The following is a 20,957-nucleotide window of genomic DNA, read 5'->3' as shown; positions in this document are numbered from 1 at the left end:
TATACAAATGATGTTTACTGTAAAAAAATCATGCAGTACAGAAAATTATAAATAACTAAAATTAGCTATATTTTTCCTCCAAGACATAAGCTCTGCTGACATTTTGGTGTGTGTGTGTGTGTGTGTGTGTGGATGTGTGTGTCCAGCACAGTTTTATCTATGCTGTTTTATCCATAGTTTTGTGCCTTGCTCTTTGCACTTCATGGCATATGGAGAATATGTTGATCTGGTATATCCGTGTCTTGTTTTCAAACGCCCCCCGCAATCCCTGGTTTTCAGACTTTCGGACATGCCGGTATTTATTTGAAAAACTCCCTTTGGTGGGACTCCCAGCTCGCTTGCTTCAGTTGAATCCTGACTTAGACTTGCTGAGCTCAGTTCCCTGGAGGAGACCAGGTTAAGGAGCATTTCCTTAACCTCCTTCCTGAGGATGTCTCAGCAGTAGGATGACTTTGCAAATTATATAGGCCTCTAAAAATATCTCCCTGAGGAATGAAAAATAGCCACTGGGTTGGGGCCTTAAGAGAATGAGTTTTGTCCAAGTAAGGCAGGCAGAAATGAAAGTGCTGCTCTGAGTTGTACCATGAATTTGTATTCTGCCTCAGATTTTACGTACAGTTACCATACAGCCCCTTATCAGGAATGAAAGTAAAAGCTGGATATCAGGGCTGCTCTGGTTTTCATGGAGGCTGCTCAGTTTGGGGTGAGCTGCCTCATTTCCCAGAGGGTTTAAGGCATCATTCTTTTATTTTCAGCCAGGAGGGCTGCCCGGGGCTGAAGGGACTGGGGGTCGGGTGAGTTGTCCTTTGGGGGCAGGAGCGTGTGGAAAGAGGGTGACAGAGGTGACCCCGGGCTGAGGCAGCAGGATGGAATTCATGGGAGCAGTCTGGAGGCAGTTTCCCAGGTCGAAGCTCCCTGGAGCAGCAAAGCAACTTGGTGAAGACCCAGGTTCGAATCCTGCCCCTGTGCTGCTGAGCTGGTGGCCGGGAGCAGGTGCCTTAAGGGGCGTGGCTCGGTTTCCTCACCATTAACAGCAGCACCGCAGAGGGCTTTTCTGGGGATTCATGAGATTCAGCCGTGAGCACCCAGCCCAGCAGCTGACTTGCAGTTGGTGCTCAATAGATGCTCAATTATCATAAATCAGCATCCTCCTCAGCATCAGACTACAGCTATGGCCCTGTCGTGTATTCAGTTAGTCATCGTTCTGTGAATGAATTGAGGGAGGGAGGAGCGGGAAAGAAAGAGACCAGGAGGACAAAGAATGAAGCCACCGTGAGTCGAACAGAAAAAGATGGAGCCTGGAGATGGGGGGAGGCTCTGAGGCCACAGATCAATGACAGTGAAAGTAAATAGTGACGACACCGGATGAGCACGCCAGGGCCACACCGAGCCCACGCAGGTGCCGTCTCGTTTGACGCTCACCACAGACAGCTGCGGCACCTGCTATTGTGCCCATTTTGCAGATAAGGACAATGCAGATTCTGATCAGCTAAAGAGTGATGTCCCCGTTGACCCCACAGCTGCAGGAGTGGGACTGAGGCTCGTCTGATTCCTCAACCGGAGCCCTTCACTGCTGCTCAAATTCCACGTTTGCTCTCTGTGAGGTCACAGGCCTCACGCCATCCATCGAGTGTGGGAAATTCTTGCCCCAAAGGAGAGGAGGAATTTGCTGGGCGGAGGGGAGGACATGGGTAAGGGAGCAGGACGTGGGGGAAGGACAGGGGCTCAGCCAGCCTCCGAAGTCAAGGTGACCGGTCCAGAGGGCTCCGGCAGGAGGTAAGATGTTCCTGGCAGGAGGTAAGATGTTCCCGGCCATGGGCAAACTTTGAGCAGCTCTCCCGGGGATAAGAGCCACCCCCAGGGCTCATGTCAGGATTCAGTGATGCAGTGATGGTTGGCAGAGCTTGGGAGATGCTAGAGCATTAACCAACCACAAAGCGCCCTCTGTTGCCAACAGGGGCCTCGTGCTCAGCAAAGCCAGCATCCTGGGGTCTGGGTGAAGATTTAATCAGCCAGAGCAGGTTAAACTCCGAGGATGGTGCTTGGTGAGTGGTAAGCAGCCCGAAGCTGAAGCCTGTCATTGTCGTTGTCATCTTCATCGTTGTCATCATCACAGCTTTTTTTTGACCACACGAGTATTTATCAAGCACCCACCATGAACCAGGCACTGTTCTAGATGACGGGGATGCAGCCAAGAACAAAGTCATGTCCCTGTCCCAGAGGAGGGCACGTCGCAGTAGGGAGACCAGCCCTAAACCTGTCAGAGGTGACGGGGAATTTGAGCAATGTACGCAGTGGGGAGAGGACTAGGCGGCCAGAGCGGGGCATGTTTGAGCAGAGCCCAGAGGGCTGCAGCCTGGAGCCAGGCAGGCATATGGGGCAGGGGGCAGAGCCGTGCAAAGGCCCCGAGGTGGGACCGTGCTGGTCGTGTTCCCAAGACCTCAGGAAGGCAGAGGTGGCTGGAGGGGAGCAAGCAAGGGGACATGGTGGGCAGGAGGTCAGAGAAGGGGGAGGGCAGCTTGGAGCTGAACTTTAGGCCACAGACTTTGGCCTTTAACCCATGGAGGCTGGGGGACCATTGGGGGCTGAGCCACTTGTTTCTTTGTGTCAAGTTCAGTTCAGTCTCAGAGCTCCAGGAAACATCCTCTGTTCAGAACCATCCTTGAGCATCACCTCATATGACACGAAATATTTTAAAAAATATTTAATCCTTTAATCTGGGCCCCTGGGTGAGATCAGCTCCTTATCACCCACCACTGTCTGCTGTTTCGCCCACATAGTAAATAACTCGGGAACTTTGACTTCTAAGGTGCTTACTATCTCTTTTGTTCTCTCCAAATTCCGAAGTCTGTGCGGTGACGTGAGTTTCCCTTGGAGGACAGTGGCACGTGGTCTCTGTGGTCTCCGTACGCAGCCCCTCATTTGGGGCCCCCGCCAGGCAGGAACTGGGTCACAAGGCTTTTAAGGTAGCTGGAGATGGTTTCGTGTTCTGATCTCCAGCTTCTGCTGGATTTCATAAACGAGGCTTGGTGTAGACACCGGCTGGGCAGAAAAACCATCCCCTTCGGTGTGATGCAGGGTGTGTTCCTAATCACCCTCGACAGGAGGCCCAGGCGCTGTCAGATTGGATTAGCATTAGAGGGACGTGCTGTCCTAGCAGGGGTCCCTTCTGTGACTTCCGTAGAAAGTGAACTGCGAGCTAATGGGGTGGGATTTGGCTCCCTGCTCGCATCTTGGAAGATGATTCCTGAGGGTACAGAGATTAGGGAGACAGGGTGGGGTGGGGTGGGGGCGTAGGGGGATTTGGGGTGGGGGGGGGTCACAACTGAACCGTGTCCACAGACCTGCCTCCCGGCTCCTCTCTGCCTTTGGTTAATTGTGGGGCTCTACGGAAACACCCCCCCCCCATCTCCTTAAGCATCGTTTCCTTATCCGTCAAATGATGGCTTTCTGTTCATTTTCATTCTTCACTAATTAAACACCTGATACATGTAACAGATAAAAGATGAATTCTGTGGGTGAAGCAGAGGTGGGAGCCCAGGTGCCCTTGTCCCCGGACCCCCTTGGCCATTCCTGCTTTCTTTCCGCTCTTTGAGCTCAGTTTTAGCCCCTGAGGCTCCCTGGGGGGCAATTTGGAAACCTCTGATTTTGTGATTCTGCAAAAACGCACAGATGCCCTTAGCCAGGGCCTGGCCTTGGAGCCCTGACACCCCAACAGGCAGCACCCCATGGTCTGCTGTCACTTACATTTGCTGTGCCAGGCTGTGAACGTGGCATTGTGTGGGCATGGGAGACAAACAGTGTGCTGCGATGTAGAAGCAGCACCCCCAACCAGGCCCGGGGAGCCAGCCCAGGGAGGGTAACTTGGAGGGACTGAAGGGTGATTTGGCCATAGGAGGGGATGGGGAGGAGCCTTCCAGGCCCAGGAACAGCACCTGTGGGCGATGGTGACACCGTCAGGGGTCAACACATTCCAGCCTCAGAGGGCCCCGGGAGGAAGATGCTGTCACCATCCCCATTTTACAGATGCAGAAGTGATGCCCGGGACCCTGGGACATGGGTCGAGTGGCCTTCCTGAGGTCATAGCAGAAGAGTGGCGGAGCTGGGATGTGAACCAGAGCTGGGATTTGAACCCAGGGCCGGCAGTGGCAGAGTCCAGGCCAGATAGCCCTGGGCTCTGCTGGACCAGCTGAGGCTCAAAGAGGGGAAAGCAGGGCGAGGTGCTGGGTGGCTGGGTGAGGCCCCGCTGGGTGGTGCCATCAGGGAAAGCCTCATGGAGGAGGTGAGGTTTGGGCTGAGAACGGAGTGGCAAGGAGGAGCCCCCCCATAGGGAGATGGCTAGGGGGTGGTGTTCCCAGCCGCTTTGTGGGGTTTGAGGGAGAGGAAGGGCAGTGTGATGGAGCTTAGTGATGGCTTGGGGGGGTGAGAGGAGATGAAGTTGGGGGGAGGATTTTATTCTGGCTGCTCCTGGTGGTCCTTGGCATGCGGCCACATCCCTCTGCACACGGCTGCCTCCTCTCATGTGCCTGAGCTCCCTCTGCCTCCCTCTCGGGAGATTACAGGTGATTGCATCCGAGGCCACTGGACCGTCCAGCTGTTGAGATCCTTGACATAATCACGTGGGCACATTTACTTAAATGCCATGCAGCTCCAGGGACTCGATATCCTTGGGAGCCCATAATGCAGCCTTCTGCGCCGAGCACACAAGGATGGGGAAGACTCAGCACGTGCCTTGAGGGCTTGCTCGCAGTTCAGGCAGGAGGAATCTTCCATCCAGGTTGACAAAGAGCGGGAGGGTTGGGGCTGTGGGAGCCGGGGGGCCGTAGGGGGCGTGGGCCCTCATCCTAATGGGTGTGAAGTGGGATCTCACTATAGTTCTGGTTTGCATTTCCCTGATGGCTAATGATGTTGAGCATCTTTTCATGTGCTTACTGGTGAAATGTATATCTTTGTAGAAATGTCTATACAAATTCTTTGCCCATTTTCAATTAGGTTATCTTATTTTGAGTTGTAAGACTTCTTTATATTTTCTGGATATAAGTCCCTTATCAGGTATATGATTTGCAAGTATATGCCCCCATTCCGTAGGTTGTCTTTTCACACTCTTGATCATATCCTTTGCAGCACAAAAGTTTTTCATTTGGATGAAGTCCAGGAGGTCTATTATTTTTTCTTTTGTCCCATTCTGTTTTTGGTGTCATTTCTAAGAAACCATTGCCTAATCTAAGGTCACAATGATTTATCCCTAACTTTTCTTCAAAGTTTTTGCTATTACATTTAGGTTGTTGATGCATTTTTAGTTAACTTTACTATATGATGTGGGGTAAGGGTCCAACTCCATCCTTTTGCATGTGGATATCCAGTGGTCCCAGCACCATCTGTTGTGAAGACTATTCTTTCCCCATTGGATTGTCTTGCCAGCCTTGCCAAAACCCAGCAGCTTGATACTCAGAGTGTCAGGACACGTCCCTTCTTTGTGCCTCAGCTACGCCATCTTGAAGTGACGGTGACACACCCCCACAAGGCTGTGGGAGATGACTTTAATTTCCATTCCCTCCCTCCTTCCATCTTCCTCCCCCTCCTCCCTCTCTCTCTTTCTTTTTTTTCCTAACCAACCATTCATTTTCATGGTAGAAAAAAATGGAAAATACCAAAAAAGCGTAAAGAATCAGAAAAAAGGTACCCATAATCCCACCACCAAGTGCTAATCACTGGTACTCTTTGGAGCCATATCCTTCAACTTTTGTTTTTCCTGTTTTAAAAAACCTAGCTGGGATCAGACTGCACGTGCCATTTCACGTCTTGCTTTTTTCCCTCACAATTCTAAGTATTTTTCCATGTCATTAAAAATTCTACATAAGTATTTCTACTCTTTAAAAAAATTTATCTACTTGTTTAATTTAAATTGAAAAAGTAACACATGAACGTGATAAAAAATATTGAACCAGAGCAAATAGTATACAAAGAAGAGAAACCTCCCTCTGCTCCAAAACCTAGTTTCTTCTCTCCAAAGGCAATCCTTGATCTTTCCTGGCTTCCTTGGTATCCTTCCTAAATGTTCTAGGCCTAAACAAATATATTATATGTGTGTGCATATTCATTTCACAAACATAGCTAGGTGCATAGCGTATAACTGGCTCTGCCCCTTGATTTCCTTGAGGCACCACCATCTCCTGGTAATCTTTCCTATACAGCATGGGAGAACTTGGCTCATTTTTTGTTAATACGTTAAAGGGCAGGTTTTAAAGGCTGCACACTATTCCAGTCTGCAGACGTCCGTTATTTACTTGGGTGGACAAGGGGCAGAGTTTTGAAATATGTATACATGGGGGTGGGGTGGGGGCTGAATAGGGAAAGTATTTTAGGTGAAAGGAATGGTTTTGGCAAAGATCGAGAGGTGGGGCAAGCCTGGGTGGTTTTTCCCAATTAATCTATCCCATGTCTAACTCGTGTGTGTGTGTAAAACTGCCCTCCACACACTCCACTTCCAAATCCAGAGGGTACACGCGGTGAAACCAACACCCAGACCAAGACGCAGAATGCAGCCAGAATGAGCGGCCAGAACTCCACAGCGGCTCCCAGAAGCTCCCCACGCCCCGCCCGGGTCACCGTGCATTGAGGAGATCTCTCTCCTGGCTGCTCCCACCAGCGACCAGCTTTGCCTGTCTTTGAACTTTATGCAAATGGAAGAACGCCGTGTGTTCTCTTTGGATCTGTTTTTTTTTTTTTAAATTCAGTTTCATTGCGATATATTCACATACCATACAATCATCCATGGTGTGCAATCAACTGTTTGTAGTACCATCATATTTATGCATTCATCACCCCAATCTATTTTTGAACATTTTTCTTATACCAGAAAGAATCAGAATAAGAATAAAAAATAAAAATAAAAAAGAACACCCAAATCATTCCACCCCCCCCCCATGCCACCCTATTTTCATTTAGTTTTTGTCCCCATTTTTCTACTCATCTATCCATCCACTGGATAAAGGGAGTGCATTGATCTGGTTTTTAACCCCTCAATATTATGTTGGTGACATTAACCGAAGTTGCTGCATGAATTTATTCATTACGTGTGTAATTTGTAAATTCTCATAGCTCTATACAAACATACGGATTATGAGAAATATGTGTGTATCTATAGGAGCATATAGAAATGTTGATGTATAGAAATATATGTAGAAAGGCATGTGTATCTACATATATAAAAATCGATGTGGCCGTCTATGTATATGGGTGTGTGTGCGCGTGTGTACATGTCCCACAGAGCAGAGATGCAGAACAGACTTGTTTCCGGCAAACATACCAAGCTTCAGGTATCTTTTGGCTGTTTTTGAGTCGTCTGGGTCTGGGGGTGTTTACAGAAACAGCGGCCTGTAATCCTCAGCAAACTCTGAGGCGGGTTCTGCTCCCCTCCGTTTCTTGTGCGAGGACACCGAGGGTCAGAGAGGCCCCCGCGAACCCACCTGCGGGCTGCCGCGCTCTCGGCGCGGCCCCTGACGCCCCCCCCCCCCACCGCAGGCCAAGGACAGCTCCCTGGAGCCTCTCCACGACCCCTGCCTGCCGCCCCCACGGATGCTGCCGCCTGGAGCCTGCCAAGCCCTGAGCTGCCGGGGGGACGCTGTGTGCTCGCGGCTGGAGGTCTGCTGCTACAACGGCTGCACCTACACCTGCATGGAAGCCGTGCAGCCCCCGCCAGGTAGGCGCCCCCCACCCCCAAAGCCCGAAGGAGATGGGGGGAAGCACCTGCAGGTGAATTGTCCTGCCCCGAGGTGGAGGAGGGCAAACTTTGGGGAAACTGAGTCTGGGTTTACAGCTGTGCTACCTGGGCAGGTTACTGCACCTCTTTGGGCCTCTATGGCTTCATCTGTGAAATGGGAACAGTAGGAGCTCATTCAACAAGGGTCTCGCCTGGAGCTACTGAGCACCCGATTTGGGCCAGATTGAGACTTTCCTTAAACGTGCCAGCTGCATTCCCCCACAACCAAGGGCACAACTCTTGGATGCCCCCAGAAGGCCAGGGCTTTTCTCCCCAATCCGCAGCCCTGAGGCATTTGAGGCAGAGGCCTGGGGAGCTCTGCAGTCCAGATAGGGTGTATCCCCCAGAGGGAGGGACAGGCAGAGCCCTTGTTCAAATCCACTCGCCAGCTGGTTTCATCCTTAAGTCTCCCCGTCTGCACACGGGGCTGAAATACACAGTCACGGGGGGCTCTGACGTTTCAAATTGTTCAGTCCCCCTTGGAGCAGACAATCCATAAGACACTGGTGACTATGAATGCCCATCTCCGTGGGAGAAGAGGTTTGTTGAATCTCTGGTGGGAAGGGCTTCAGATCCTTGTGAAGAGCAGGACTGTGAGGGGAGAAGCTGCCCCCCTAAGTGGGTAGAGGGGGTGGAGTGGGGTACGGCGTCTTCCACTCAGTCTGGCTGGGGCTGAGCCTTTAGAAAACAGCAGCTGCTTGGGCTGTGCCTTCTGGTGAGAGCCTGGAGCTTCCCACGGGCCTTAATTATCACAGATGCCTCCAAGAAGGTGGCCCAGCCCCGTCTCCCGAGGCCCAGGGAGGAGGGCGGGAGGACGGTGAAAATTAGCACACTTTGTTTTCTTTGGGATGAGGTCACAGCCATCTCAAGGGACTCAGCACCCTGAATTATACTCGGGATTACAGTCTAGGACGCGTCTGAGTGCTGGGCCAGTCCTGGTGCTCAGGGCAAGACTAGCTCCTAAACGGCTTCCTCAGCAAGACAAAGTGGTGCCCTTCCTGGTGGAAGCAGCACATAAAGGCAAGCCCCTCTAGGCGGACAAATCCCAAAGAGGTGCTGCTCCTTCTGGACTGCAACAGGGAAGGATTGGAGACAGAGCTTGGGTTAGATTCCAGCCTCACTTGCCACCTAGGCCAGTAGCTTTTGTGCAGTGGACACACCATACAACTGTACCTGGCATTCCCAGGAGTCTCCCCATACGTCTCATTTAATGTTCACCCAACCCTGGGGGTGAAGGAGCTGTTATCCACCTTATCTTACAGCGGAAGACACTGGCTTTCAGAGAGGCTAAGTCACTTGCCCAGGGTCACACAGCAGACGTAGGTGGACTTTCAGTCCAGTTGTTCAGGCCTTAGGCCATCGGTGCAGGTGTGGGCCAGCTCTCTTCCTCACCTCCTTTGGGTCTTTGTTCAGAAGCCACTTCCTCAGGGAAAACTTCCCTGTCTAAATTGTAGTCCCTCTACCAGCCGTTCCTTGCCCTCCTTGCCTGCTTAATTTTTCTCTCTAGCATGACCAGAAATACTGTGTTGTACTTGTCCATTTTCTGTTCTCCCTTCTTGAAGGTCAGCCTCATGGAGACTCGCAGTTTTGTCTGTTTCCTTCACTGCTGTAGCCCCAGCACCGAAAACAGTCGCTGGGCCTGTAAGACGTTCTCAGTAAATACGGAGTGAATGACTGGTTTTCAATGGCCAACAGGAAGAGCTGTCAAACAGTTAGTTAATAGTAACAATTATCTCATCCAACACAGGGTTTCTGAACCTGGGCACTAATGAAATTTTGGAACAGATAATTCTTTGTGGCGGGGGCTGTCCTGTGCATTGCAGGATGCTTAGCAGCACCCCTGGCCTCTAACCACTGGATGGCTGTAGCAGCCCCCTCCCCAGTTGTGGAAACCCAGGCTGTCTCTAGGCAGTTATGTCCTGCAGGTGGAGGGGGCGGGGGCAAGATCAACTTGGTTGAGAACTTCAGGTCCAACAGGAATCGATGCCAGACCCCATTCTAAGCAGCTTACACCCTTCTTTGCAATCTTGGTTCCTCCAAAGGAGCCCTCAAGACAAGGAGTTGGGTGCAGTAAGTTTATTTGGAAGGCGATTCCAGGACATTCTAGTGAGGGAATGGAAAGAGTGGGATCCTGGGGCCTCCAGGCCTCCAGGGGTCTGAAAGTAGAGCAGTGGGAGGCCTTGACCAAGTGTCTGGGAAAATAGAGTAAAATGTGCCCATTTCCTTGTAACAGGTGCCACGTGGGCTGCTAACAGTCTCCCTAACGGTCTCCTCCCCCCTACCTTTCATATTTGCTTTTGCTGAAATCCTACCACCTCAAGTCATTTAAATGAATGAATAGATTCATTCCACAAACATTCAGTTGAGCCTCTCTGGTGCGTGAGGCATTTCCCTAATCTCTCAGGACGCAAAGATGAAGAAAGCAAGTCAGCCGATAAGGAAGCAAGCAAAGATACTGTTGCAAATCCCGAAGAATGTCCAAAGGAGACAAACAGGACAGTGATGGAGAGCAATGGCACCTGGGGGCAGGTAGAGGGAGCCTACCCAGCCCGGGGGGTCAGGGACAGCCTCTTACAGGAAGCATTTAAGCAAGGTCAGGAGTATAAGAAGGAGCCAGGCATGCAAACCTGGGGAAAAATGTGTCAGGCAGAGAGAACAGCAAATGCAGAGGTCCTGGGGTGGGAAAGGGATCGGTGCCTTTAAAGAACCCGGGGAGGCCCAGAACAGTGAGTGAGGAGTGAGGTCAGCGGAGGCCACAGCACGTGGGGCCTGGTGGGCATGAGGAAGAATTCAGAGTTTATTCCAAGTGCACTGGAAAGTTTTTGAGCAGGGGTGTGTCATGATTGGATTTTATTTATTTACTTATTTATTTGTTTGTTTATGCTTTAACTCCTGTGTGGATAGTGGACTATAGCAGGTAGGTGTGTAATGTGGGGAGCCATTTGTAAGCTGTTGCAGCAATCCAGGGGTGACGTGGAGGTGGTCTGCAGTGGACATGGAGAGGCATGGACAGATGTGGCATGGTCTAGAATTAGAAAGACCGAATGTGCTTGGATGTGGAGCGAGGAAAGAGGGAGCTGAAGGTTTCATTTCCCCAGGGTCTGGCCTCAAGTGAGGGCACAGGCCACCCCTGCCACTCAGAGCCTTTGATCAATGCCAAAGAGAATACAAGCAGGAAATGCTAACACATTTCCTGTTTGGCAAAGACTAGTGTTGAAAATATTCTCTAACATGCAAACCAAGCCAGTGGGACAAGGGATAGTTGGAAGATTGGAATGTAGCAGCAGGATCTCATCATGTCATCCTCTATTTTGGAAGTTGGAAACTGCTGGTTCCTCCGTTGTTTCAACTTCTAGGCTAAGAGCAACCACTTTGGTAATCATCTTTTTAGAGCAAAAGCTAGCCAGCACTTTACCAGTACCCATCGTGTACTTAAAAAAGCACTACATAGTACCTCAACCTCCTTATTTTTGTCATATTTCATAGTCAAACTAAAGCAGAGGTCACAAATGTGGTCCCAGACCTGTCTTATTTGATCTCCAAAGTGCTTTAAAAAGTCTCAAAGCTAGATGCCAATATTTAAAATCAGGAGATTTATATTTGTAAAAATCTAGTTCGATAGTTTAAAAGAATCAGAGCTTCTGGGAACGCGGGTGACAACTAGCCAAAGCTGAGCCGCAGCTGATCGGTTTAGATGGAAACACTCACCAGTTTGCCCCGGTCCCTGCCTGGCCTGCTTTCCTCATTTTCACTACCTGTCCTTTGGAGACATTTGTGTTTTTACCCCTGGCTTTGGTGTTTTGAAGGGCTGCCAATCTGTTGGCTTTGGTAACTCTTCCTGTTGAAAATGTACTGGTTAGAGAACAGGCAAGCAGCTGTAACAAAAGAACCATTAATGTCGGTGCCAAAGCTGTTAGATGTTTACTTCTCTCTCGGTTAATAGCCAGGGACCCGGGTACCTTCCACCCTGCTGCTCTGCGACCTGACAGATGACCTTGACCACAAAGTCGAGGTGACTCCCAGCCTGTAAGAGGGAGGCTGGCGAGAGGGAGGGGAGTAAAGGGCCATCCGTCCAAGGGCAAGGCCAGAAGTTGCCTTGCTGCGTCTGCTAGTGACCTGCCTGCTGGATCTGGGTCACGTGGCCACACCCGGCTACAGGAAGGGCCCTGGTTGGTGGGTCAGGCTCAGGCAAAGCTCGACAACTCTGTGGCTGCAGGAAAGAGGGGGTGCTGGAAGCCGGGGGGCAATGGAGCCTCCATGCCTCCTCGGGAATCGTAGGCTCTCTGAGCTCCCGGATTGGGGGCTCTCCTCAGCTGCGTGCCGACTGAGGGCCTGGGTTTACCCACGGACTGTTAGTTCTAGACTGGCTGGTGCAGCCGAAACCCCGACGACTTGGCAGCAGCAGCTGGCTCCTGGACGGCCCCGAGGAGGTGTCACAAGGTACTTGCCGAGCACCGGGGTCCCCCCTTCCTCAGGCTGCTGCCCTGGGGTGTCTGTCCCCTATGAGGGGTCCCCTTGGCCCAACCCCTCAGCCCTCTTTGATCTTCCTTCACCCCAACACGAGACAGGGGAGGGGTCAGCCAGGTTTTCAGAATCCCCCGTACAGAGGGATTGACTTCCCAGGGGATGGTCGGGAGGGAGGGGGCTTGGGGCTGTTTTTTGGGATTCCCAAATGCAGTAAGGTGCTCCCTTCTCCGTAATGGTGAAGTCTCCTTCCCGGATGGGTGGAGAACAGCTTCTGAGAGGAAAGACAGGCCGGGGCCCTAGAGAATTGCAGGGTATGGGTGTGTACACTTGCATCTGCTTGTGACCACACACATTTGTGTGTGTGTGGCTCTGGTCATTGGGGTGTGCATCTGTGTGTGGCTTCGGGTCTGAATAGTTAAACCTTGATGTACACACATAGGTGTGTGACATAATGTGTGTGTCAGGATTTGTGTGTGGTGTGAACATGTGTGTGCATAAGTGTTCAAGAGCGTAGGTGTGTGAGTGTGGATATGGTGTGTAGGGGTGTCACTGCACACAAAGGCATGGTCAGGGTCATGTGACTTTGTGTGTGTGTGAGTGTGCATGGGTATGAGTGCATGCACACACACATACTGCTGGCCTGGAATCTTGGGTGCAGCTGAGAGGTGGCCCCTCTGGGCCGGGGGCATTTGCTGTCGCCTGCTGGGGGCCCCTTGAGCCCCGCGGTGTGTGTCCCCCCACAGCAGAGTCGTGTAGCACCACCGTGGACGAGGAGGGGGAGGAGCTGCTGCTCTGTCCCTCGGGCTTCGAGTGCCTCATCCTGGTCCCGGAGGACAAGGACAAGGGCATCCCCAACTGCAGCCAGTGTGTCAGGGAGCCGCAGGCAGGTGAGTGTGGGGACTCCTCGTGCCTGGCCCCCTCCCCAGCCTCCTGTCCCAGGCCCTCTGCCCCGCCCCTGTCAGGCCCGCATGGGACCCCAGGCCCTGGCTCTGCAGTCCCAGCTCTGCCCTTCCAACCTGGGTGGCCTTGGGGGCAGTCACTCCACATCTCCGGGCCTCAGTTTCCTCACCTGTATAATGGGCTGCTCCAGGCTGTTGGGAGGATTAATTGACCGGTCACTCAGAGCCGGTCGATGATGGGTGCTCAGCCCACACCGGGTTTTGACCTCTAGCTACGTGTCGATATTGAACAGTGTGGAATTTGACTTGTCCCAGAAGCCCTAACTTCCCGGCGCTTCTGCCAGGACTGTGGGTTTGACTAAATTGGGATTTGTCTTGTGAACGAGGACGAGCCGTAGATCAATGTGTGGATTAAGCCGCTTTTGTCTGCCTGGTTTTCCCAGCACGGGGTGAGCAGTGACTCCTGATGGTGTGGGAAGCCTGCGGGAGCCTTGTGCACGGTGTAAGGGGGCAGGAAACAGGGGCAAGCTGGAACCTGGGATGGTAGGGAGCTCTCAGTTAGCCGGGCCAAAGGCGGGCTCCGTGGAACCATGAGACCACCCAGGGGTGCCTGGCTCCAGGGATTCGTCCTAGCAGAGAGTTTAACACTGATTCAGGGCATACTTGCTGGGAGGTGGTGGAGGGCTGGCTGTAAACCCCTCCATGTGTGGTTTTCCAGCTTTAGGCAAATGACTATGTGCTTTGAGATACATGCTTCCCCTGGGGAGCGAGATGCTGTGGTCTCTATATTAGCTTTATTGTTATCTGGCTCAGAAAGCTGCAAAACCAAGGGCAAGAACAGGCTCACAAGGAGAAACAGTGTTTTCTGCCCCAGAAACCACGCCCCAGCATGGAGCTCTATGCTCCCTGAGGCCACCGCAGTGCTCCCCGAGGGAGGACTTGAGTTCAGGGACTTGCCCAGAAGATGCACATGGCTAATAAGGAGCAGAGCTGGAATTCTCTCTCCATATAAATGCCCACATCTGTGTTCCTGAACCGTTTGATACAAAGTGCAAATCTCATGCCCATAACCGGATGCGAGTGCCCCCTGAGTCTGCTTCTGGAGGTGCCAATGACAATTCCACTTCCAAGGGCTGCCAGCCTGGGCCCCGGCCTCAGAGGGGACCCGCCTTCCACAGGCGGAAAGCAGACAAAGGGCCTGCAAGGCAACTTCGTTTCTGGAGAGCAGGGTCAGGCAGAGGCAGGCCATTTTTCTGAGTGGGTTGGAGTCCCCCAGAAGCTGAGCCTGCAGAGCCAAGCTCTGGGGACTGTACCCCAGTCCTCACAGCGACAAAGCGACTTTCCCCTGCATTGGTGCCCGAGAAAACTAAAGCAGGGCTCTGCAGCTGGGCAGGAGGGGGTTGGTTTTGTGAGAGTGACAGGCTGGGTAGACAGATGCCGCTCGGTGGGAGAGGGCGGTGAGGGTGCCCAGTTTCCAGTGCACCTCTGGCTCCCTCCTGTGGCACCGTGGGGCAAATTCAAACCCAGGGGGAGGGAGGGGGCCCAGGAATGTTCCAGAGAGAACAGTCTGGCCTGGAATAACCGCACCCATTTGCCTTTGGGGAAGAGTCATTGCCCAGCTGCTGGCTGGGTCACCCGGGTTGTGGGCTGGCCCCGTTGGGCTTCGTCACCTTGTGCAATAAATGTCACCTTTGTGATTTTAAGTGTGGCCGCACGCCCAAAGGAAAACAGAGCGTCCAGCTATTGCCTAAAGACAATTTATTAATGTTATAGCAGAGAAGATGAAGCTCATGCATTGAGAATGAAGAGAATTAAATGCTGGAGGGATTGTCGAGGGAGAGGCATTGCAGATTCTGGCCAGCATTTTCCCTCTTTTCCACAAATATTTTACTGCTCTACTTGGGGGTCGGGAGGCTGCAGAAAGGGAGTTAAAGCCAGACTACGGTGAGAATTCCATAGTGAAATTCCTATGTAGCAATTTAACACATTTGACAAATTGCTGGCATTTGACCACTTTTTACATACAAAAATGGTAATTTCACGTGGTTCCACTTAATATTTGCTGTGTCATTCTTTAAATATTTGCATTGAATGAAATTGCTTCTTTTAGTATTCACGATAAATTTAAGAGATAATCATTTTATGCCCATTTTCAGAGAGGATCAGTGAAGCAGTAGAGCAGAGATTTATGCTCACAAATTATTTGTCATTTGCAGTAATCCTATTAGTTTCTTTTGAATGGGCTCCAAAAAGTACCATTCACTCCCCATTCCAGCAGATTTTCTCATGACATTTCACTATGTTGAAATTATGCTTTCTGCTCATCTGTTGGGATAGCGGTTCTCAAATTTTTTGATCTCAGGATCCTTTACATGCTTAAAAATTGTTGAGGACCTCAAGAGCTTTCCTTTATATGGCTTAGTTATAGCCATGGATAGTCACTGTGGTAGGAATTAAGTCTGAGACATTTAAAATATTTATGTTATAATTCACTTAAAAATAACAATGATAAACCCATTATGTATTAAACAAATAAAATTTTTATTAAAAATAAATATTTTCCACAACCAAAAAAAGTAATGAGAAGAGTGACATTGTTTTGCATTTTGGCAATTCTCTTTAATAAATGGGTTCAAAGAAGATAGCTGGATTCTCATTTTGCTGCTGCATCCATTCAGCTGTGATTTCACCCCAGGCAACCCCCGGGAAACCCCACTGGATTCCCGTGAGAGAATGACAGTGAAAGGCACAAATACCCTGTTAATATTTTATGAAAATGGTTTTCACCTTCTGAACCCCTGAAAGGGAGCTGCATGGAATACTAAGAGAACCTTCTGTGTGTTTTCCGGATGGGCAGTTCCTACGCCATGAATTTCCCAAGGAATATCCAGGTAAGAGGAGAAATCTCCACTGTCTTTGCAGCAGGTGCTGGAAAGGGGAATGAACATTTCTGGGAGAAGAGGAAAATTAAAAGCCTGTTTGCTGTTGTGAGAGTTACAGTTTGAAGCTTCTGTGAAAAGGAACACCCCTCTTCTCCCCAGTTGCTCTTATTCCCTCACGCGGCACTCTGGGGTGGGGTGGTGAGCTGCCCGAGCTGCTCCTGTTGTGAAAATCTCTCCCACAGCCTGAGTCTTCCTTTAGTGGTGTCTGACATGGGCAGATGCCACTTCAGACTGTGGGCTGGGTGGGTCCCAGTGGGACTGAGGCCAGGGTCCAGACCCGGGAGCTGGCTGGACCTCTGGTCAGGTGACCGAGACAGGAACTGAGGCAGCAGCTCAGGGCTGAGAGATGGGGACAAGGTGGGGACCACGATGGAGACACAACATGAAAACCCTGTTGTATGATGGTGGATGGGAAGGTGTGAGCCAGAGAGGGGCTCATAGCAAACGTGGTCTCATCGCAGACGTGGTCTCATGCTTAACCAGGGGCTCGACATGCTAAGTCCCTCCTGCTCGCTATCAGGGAATTGGGAAATATGGCTGACACCATTCATCCATCTGTCTGTCCATCCAGCCAGCCAACCATCCACCCACCCACCCACTCATCCACCCATCCAGTAGTTTATCACCATCCATCTATTCAATCATACATTGATCCATCCATCGCTCTATCCAATCATCCATCCATCCAGTCTCCCATCCATCCATCCATCCATCAGTCCAGTCATTCAGTCTTCTCCCTCCTTCCCTCTCTCCCTTCCTTCCTTCCTTCCTTCCATTCTTCCATCCATGCAACATACCTTTGTCATTAATTTTCGGCACCTGTTTATCAGGCTTGCTTCTTGTTCTGTGCTGGGGCTGAAGTAACAGTTTGAACATCACAGACCCCATCCCTGCCCTCATGCAGCGTCTCCCAAGCAGGAATTGCAAACATGGAAAAAGCCAGAGTGGTTTCCTTATGCTCACAGTGATAAGGGCTGCTGCGGTCACATACGAGCTACCAGGGGAGGGTTGTTGGTTGTTCCGGAAGGCTTCCTGGGGACGGGCATTCCAGCTCAGCCTGAAGAATAGGAGAGAAAACTGGCAGAGGAACGCAGGCGTGAAACCCTGAGGGTGGAAGGACTTGGCCGTGGTTGCTGCAGCTGGAGTGCATAGTGAGCTAGGCAGACACTGGCAGGAGAAGAGGCCAGAAGTGTGGGCAGGGCAAGATCACCCAGGCCGTGGGGCCATGGCGTGCAGAGGGGGAGGCTGCAGGTGTGAACGGCGTGAACTCATTTGGGAGAAAGGGGGCTGTCGGGCCAGGGAACAGACGAGGCCAAGGGATTTGGGCTTGATTTGGCAGTCCCTGGGCAGGCACAGCCACCCCGACAGAGCTTTGTTCTTTTTGCAGATGGTGACACAAAAAACGTGGCAGAGCATGGAAAGGGACGACGGGAACTTTCCATAAAGCAACAACCCACAGGTAGGAGGGGCAAGTGAGTCAATGGAAGTGGTGGGTTGGGGCAGCCAGGTGGTACGGACACCTGTCAAAATGAAGTTGACCATGGGAGGGTGACGGTGGGGCCTTACCTCCTGGTAGTGTTTCAAAGTTCCCTCAGTTTGAAAGTGAAGAGTCAGGGAACTTTGTGTGTAGTCAGAAGCAGACACCCTCTGGACCTAAATCCAAAGATAAGGCTGGGTTATAACTTTCCTTTCTACTCCTTTGCCTCGATGCCTCTGTGACTAGGTAGACAGTGGCCGCCATGCCCCATGAAGCCTTGTCTGTCTGTCTCTCCCTCCCTTCTGTCAGAGGATACTACTGACTGCCAACTCCAGGAAGGGACAGGACCAGGTGCTCAGCTGTGCAACATGAGCTGACAGATATCCAGTCTATGCCAGGCGTGGTCTGGGGGGTACCTCAGCAGGCACAGCAGACGAGGTTCCTACTCTCAGGGGAGTTACACCCTCAGAGGAAGAGACAGACAACAAACAAGTCAACCAAAAACTAAACAAAAAAGCGAGGGGCTGTAGTGAGTGTTGTAAAGGAAATGAGCAGGCAATGTGGTGCACAGTTCCTAGACGGGCGTGGGAGCTGCATTAGAGGGTCAATCAAGGAGGCCTTCTCTGAGGAGGTGACCACACAGCCAAGACCTGGACGTGGGAAGATGCTGCTGGGGGAAGACCTGGGGAAAGGTTGCTAAGGCAGAGGGAGCTGGGAGCAAAAGTCCTGAGGCAGGAAAGCACCTGGCTTTGAGGAGCCAGAGGGAGACCACTAGGCTGGGAAAAGGACAGAGAAAGGGGCAGCCGGCTGGAGCAGCAGTGACTGTAAATAAAGCGCAGACTCTGCTGTTAGGACACCCTCAGAGATGGTGCAGGCAGATGTAAAGGATGTGGGCTCACAGCCAGCAGAGGGTATCAGCTGTGAAATCCCAGTACCTGCCCCCCTGCACTGGCAGAGAGAAGCCTAGGAAACCCAGAATGCCCTTGGAAGGCAAACATCAGATTTCAGATTCCAGAATATTCAGGTCTGAGTCCTCCAGGGGACTCTGGTTCTGGCGGGGATGGATGCCAGCCTGTCTATTGCCCGCTGGTGACTGGAGCACTCCCTGGGAGGGGGTGGGTTGTGTCTGGGTACTGTGAGCTCAAATCAGAGTCAGCAGGTCAGAACAGGACTTTGAGAGCCACACGAGGATGTTTTTTGAGAGTGGGGCTTTGGAGCCAGGCTGGCCTGGGCTTAAGTTCTCACCCCCCCCCACCCCACAAGACCATAAGCAAATGAGCTGAGCTGTCCGAACCCCAGTTCCCTCTTCTGTAACATGGGAGTGACGATGAAGGCTGCAGCAGAAACTCAGCAAGAGGATGTGCAAAAGACATACCGGTGTGCCCAGTGGTGAGCTCTCGGTAAATGGGAGCTCACACAGCCCCAATATAGGCTTTTTTCTTGATTGCTAAGAATCAGCTCAGAGGGGCTGTTTCCCTCTGTGCCCTCAGACAGCGTTTCAGGAGCCGGCTGCTGCCTGGTCCAGGAGAGCTACGTCTGCAAGACCAGTCCTGGCTCCATGCAGGGCACAGTCCCACCACCAAGGCAAGCAAAGCATGGTGCAGACATGGCAGCCCGAAGCTAAGAACATCAGGCCCGAGCATTTCTTGACTGGAACTGAGAACTCTTATTTGTGCCTCTTTGGGTTGCACGTGAAAGGAAGCCCGAGTCAAACTGGCTTAAAGCAAAAGAGGGATTTATTGACTCACGAACCTGAAAAAGTCCAGGGTCAGGTCTGGCCCCATCAGCAGGGGCAGGAGGTGGCCCAGCGTGCCTTCCGCGAGGGCTGCAGCCTCGCCTGGGGAGGCCTCTGCCAGCAGATCAAAGGCTGCCAGAGGTTTGGGGGATGAATGAGGATGACCCCGTGTGGGTCCCTTCTGGAGCCACAGCACACACGCACGCTCCCAGTGGCACACAGAGAGGCTGCTTGATCGCATTCACCATCCCGGCACTCAACAACCGCAGATGGCATCCAGGCCAAGACAGGCAACACGCTGCTTCCTATTTATGCAGAAAAACAGACCGTTTCCTGTGTTCATTAAACAAATCCTGCTGGAAAAGCCAAGCGGCATCAGAGCTGAGCAAAGGCAGAGGGAAAAAAAAACACCACTTTTTTCCTTAAATCATTCCTTGGAAAGAGCAGTGGGTGACTTAACCAGGCTGATGAGAGCATGGGTTTCTGCAGCAGGCTGGCATGCACGGAGGTCCCCACTGTGACTCGGATCTGGAAGTCTGGGCCGTTGAACTGTGCAAGCTTTTCCAGACCATTTCAAAGGGGCCAGGTGACTGCACGTGATTCACAGGTCAGGCCCAGAAAGCGATTCTTAGAATTTAATCCTCATGGAAACTTGCATCTTTCCGGTGTTTCTGGCCGGGCAGGGGGAAGGTGATTAAACAGGCTGTGACCGCTTGTTCTGTCCAAGCGACAGCTCCTGCTAATCTCTTCTTTGCTTCATTTTCAGCCAATTTGCGAGAACATTCCTCCAGCTTCCTACCGAGCCTTGGGAACCCTTGGGTCACCACAGTTTGATCCCCAGAGGCCCAGCTTGTCTGAGTGGGAGCCTGGGTAGTCTGAACCCCACTGGTCTCTGCCTTCTTATCCAGGAATGACTTAGGAGAGACCCCCCAAGACCTTCGCCCTGGAGGGGAGCTGCCGCCTCTGGGTGCCCCAGTGGAGCCCCTCCTAAGAGTTCGGGGTCTTGGTTATTCACATATATTCAGGGACCCTTGTACCCATCCCACATGTTCTCAAAATAAACCCATTCATCGTAACATGGAAATGACTTGACCGACTCATGAATGATTCAGTTTAACCACCTGATGATCTTGAATCACATCTACTGGCATCTGAATGTTAGAAGAGGCGGGAGGAGGCTTTGGAACAAACAAAACATCAACAAAACGCAATGCCCAGTGTCTGGTGGTTTGGGGGATGTTGTCAACTTTTATTCTGGGCGTGGGGAGTGGGTGGGGCTATGGGGTGAGGTGCTGTCCGCTTTGCTGCCTGGAATCAGGAATGCATGGCCATGTGCCTCCCTCTTTTAGTTTGTTTTTTAAACAACTTGATTAAGATAAAGTTCAAACCATAAAATTCAGCCATTTAAAGTATACAGCTCAGTGGTGGTCAGTATATTCACAGAGCTGTGCAACCATCACCAGTTAATCTCAAAACATTTTCACCAATTCAAAAAGATACCCCTAAGCCAACAACTGTTCTAAAAAGAAAATGCATGGACAAAAAAATTCTTCAGAAGTAAAAATATTTGTTTTCCTAAAAAGAAAGAAAACTGATGCCTGTTAGCCTCACTCCCCATTCCCCACCCCTCCCCCAGCTCCTGGCAACTGCAGATCTACTTTCTGTGTGTGGATTT

General features: G+C 51.4%; 1 protein-coding gene across 1 annotated transcript; it reads left to right on the top strand.

Moving 5' to 3' along the window:
• Window positions 1-289: 289 nt before the first annotated feature.
• LOC119525162 (WAP four-disulfide core domain protein 1-like) lies at window positions 290-20,366 on the top strand. The gene is made up of 8 exons (XM_037823759.1): window positions 290-295; window positions 7,525-7,702; window positions 12,119-12,202; window positions 12,973-13,116; window positions 13,508-13,577; window positions 15,934-16,019; window positions 17,458-17,529; window positions 20,049-20,366. The coding sequence occupies exons 1-8, from the start codon at window positions 290-292 to the stop codon at window positions 20,114-20,116; spliced, it is 708 nt and encodes a 235-aa protein (XP_037679687.1). The 3' UTR covers window positions 20,117-20,366.
• The last annotated feature ends 591 nt before the right edge of the window (window positions 20,367-20,957 follow it).

Source organism: Choloepus didactylus (assembly GCF_015220235.1).
Source record: "Choloepus didactylus isolate mChoDid1 chromosome 24 unlocalized genomic scaffold, mChoDid1.pri SUPER_24_unloc2, whole genome shotgun sequence".
NCBI classification, from domain to species: Eukaryota; Metazoa; Chordata; class Mammalia; order Pilosa; family Megalonychidae; genus Choloepus; species Choloepus didactylus.
The sequence above is the reverse complement of the archived record's forward strand: the minus strand, read 5'-3'. Positions and strand labels throughout refer to the sequence as shown.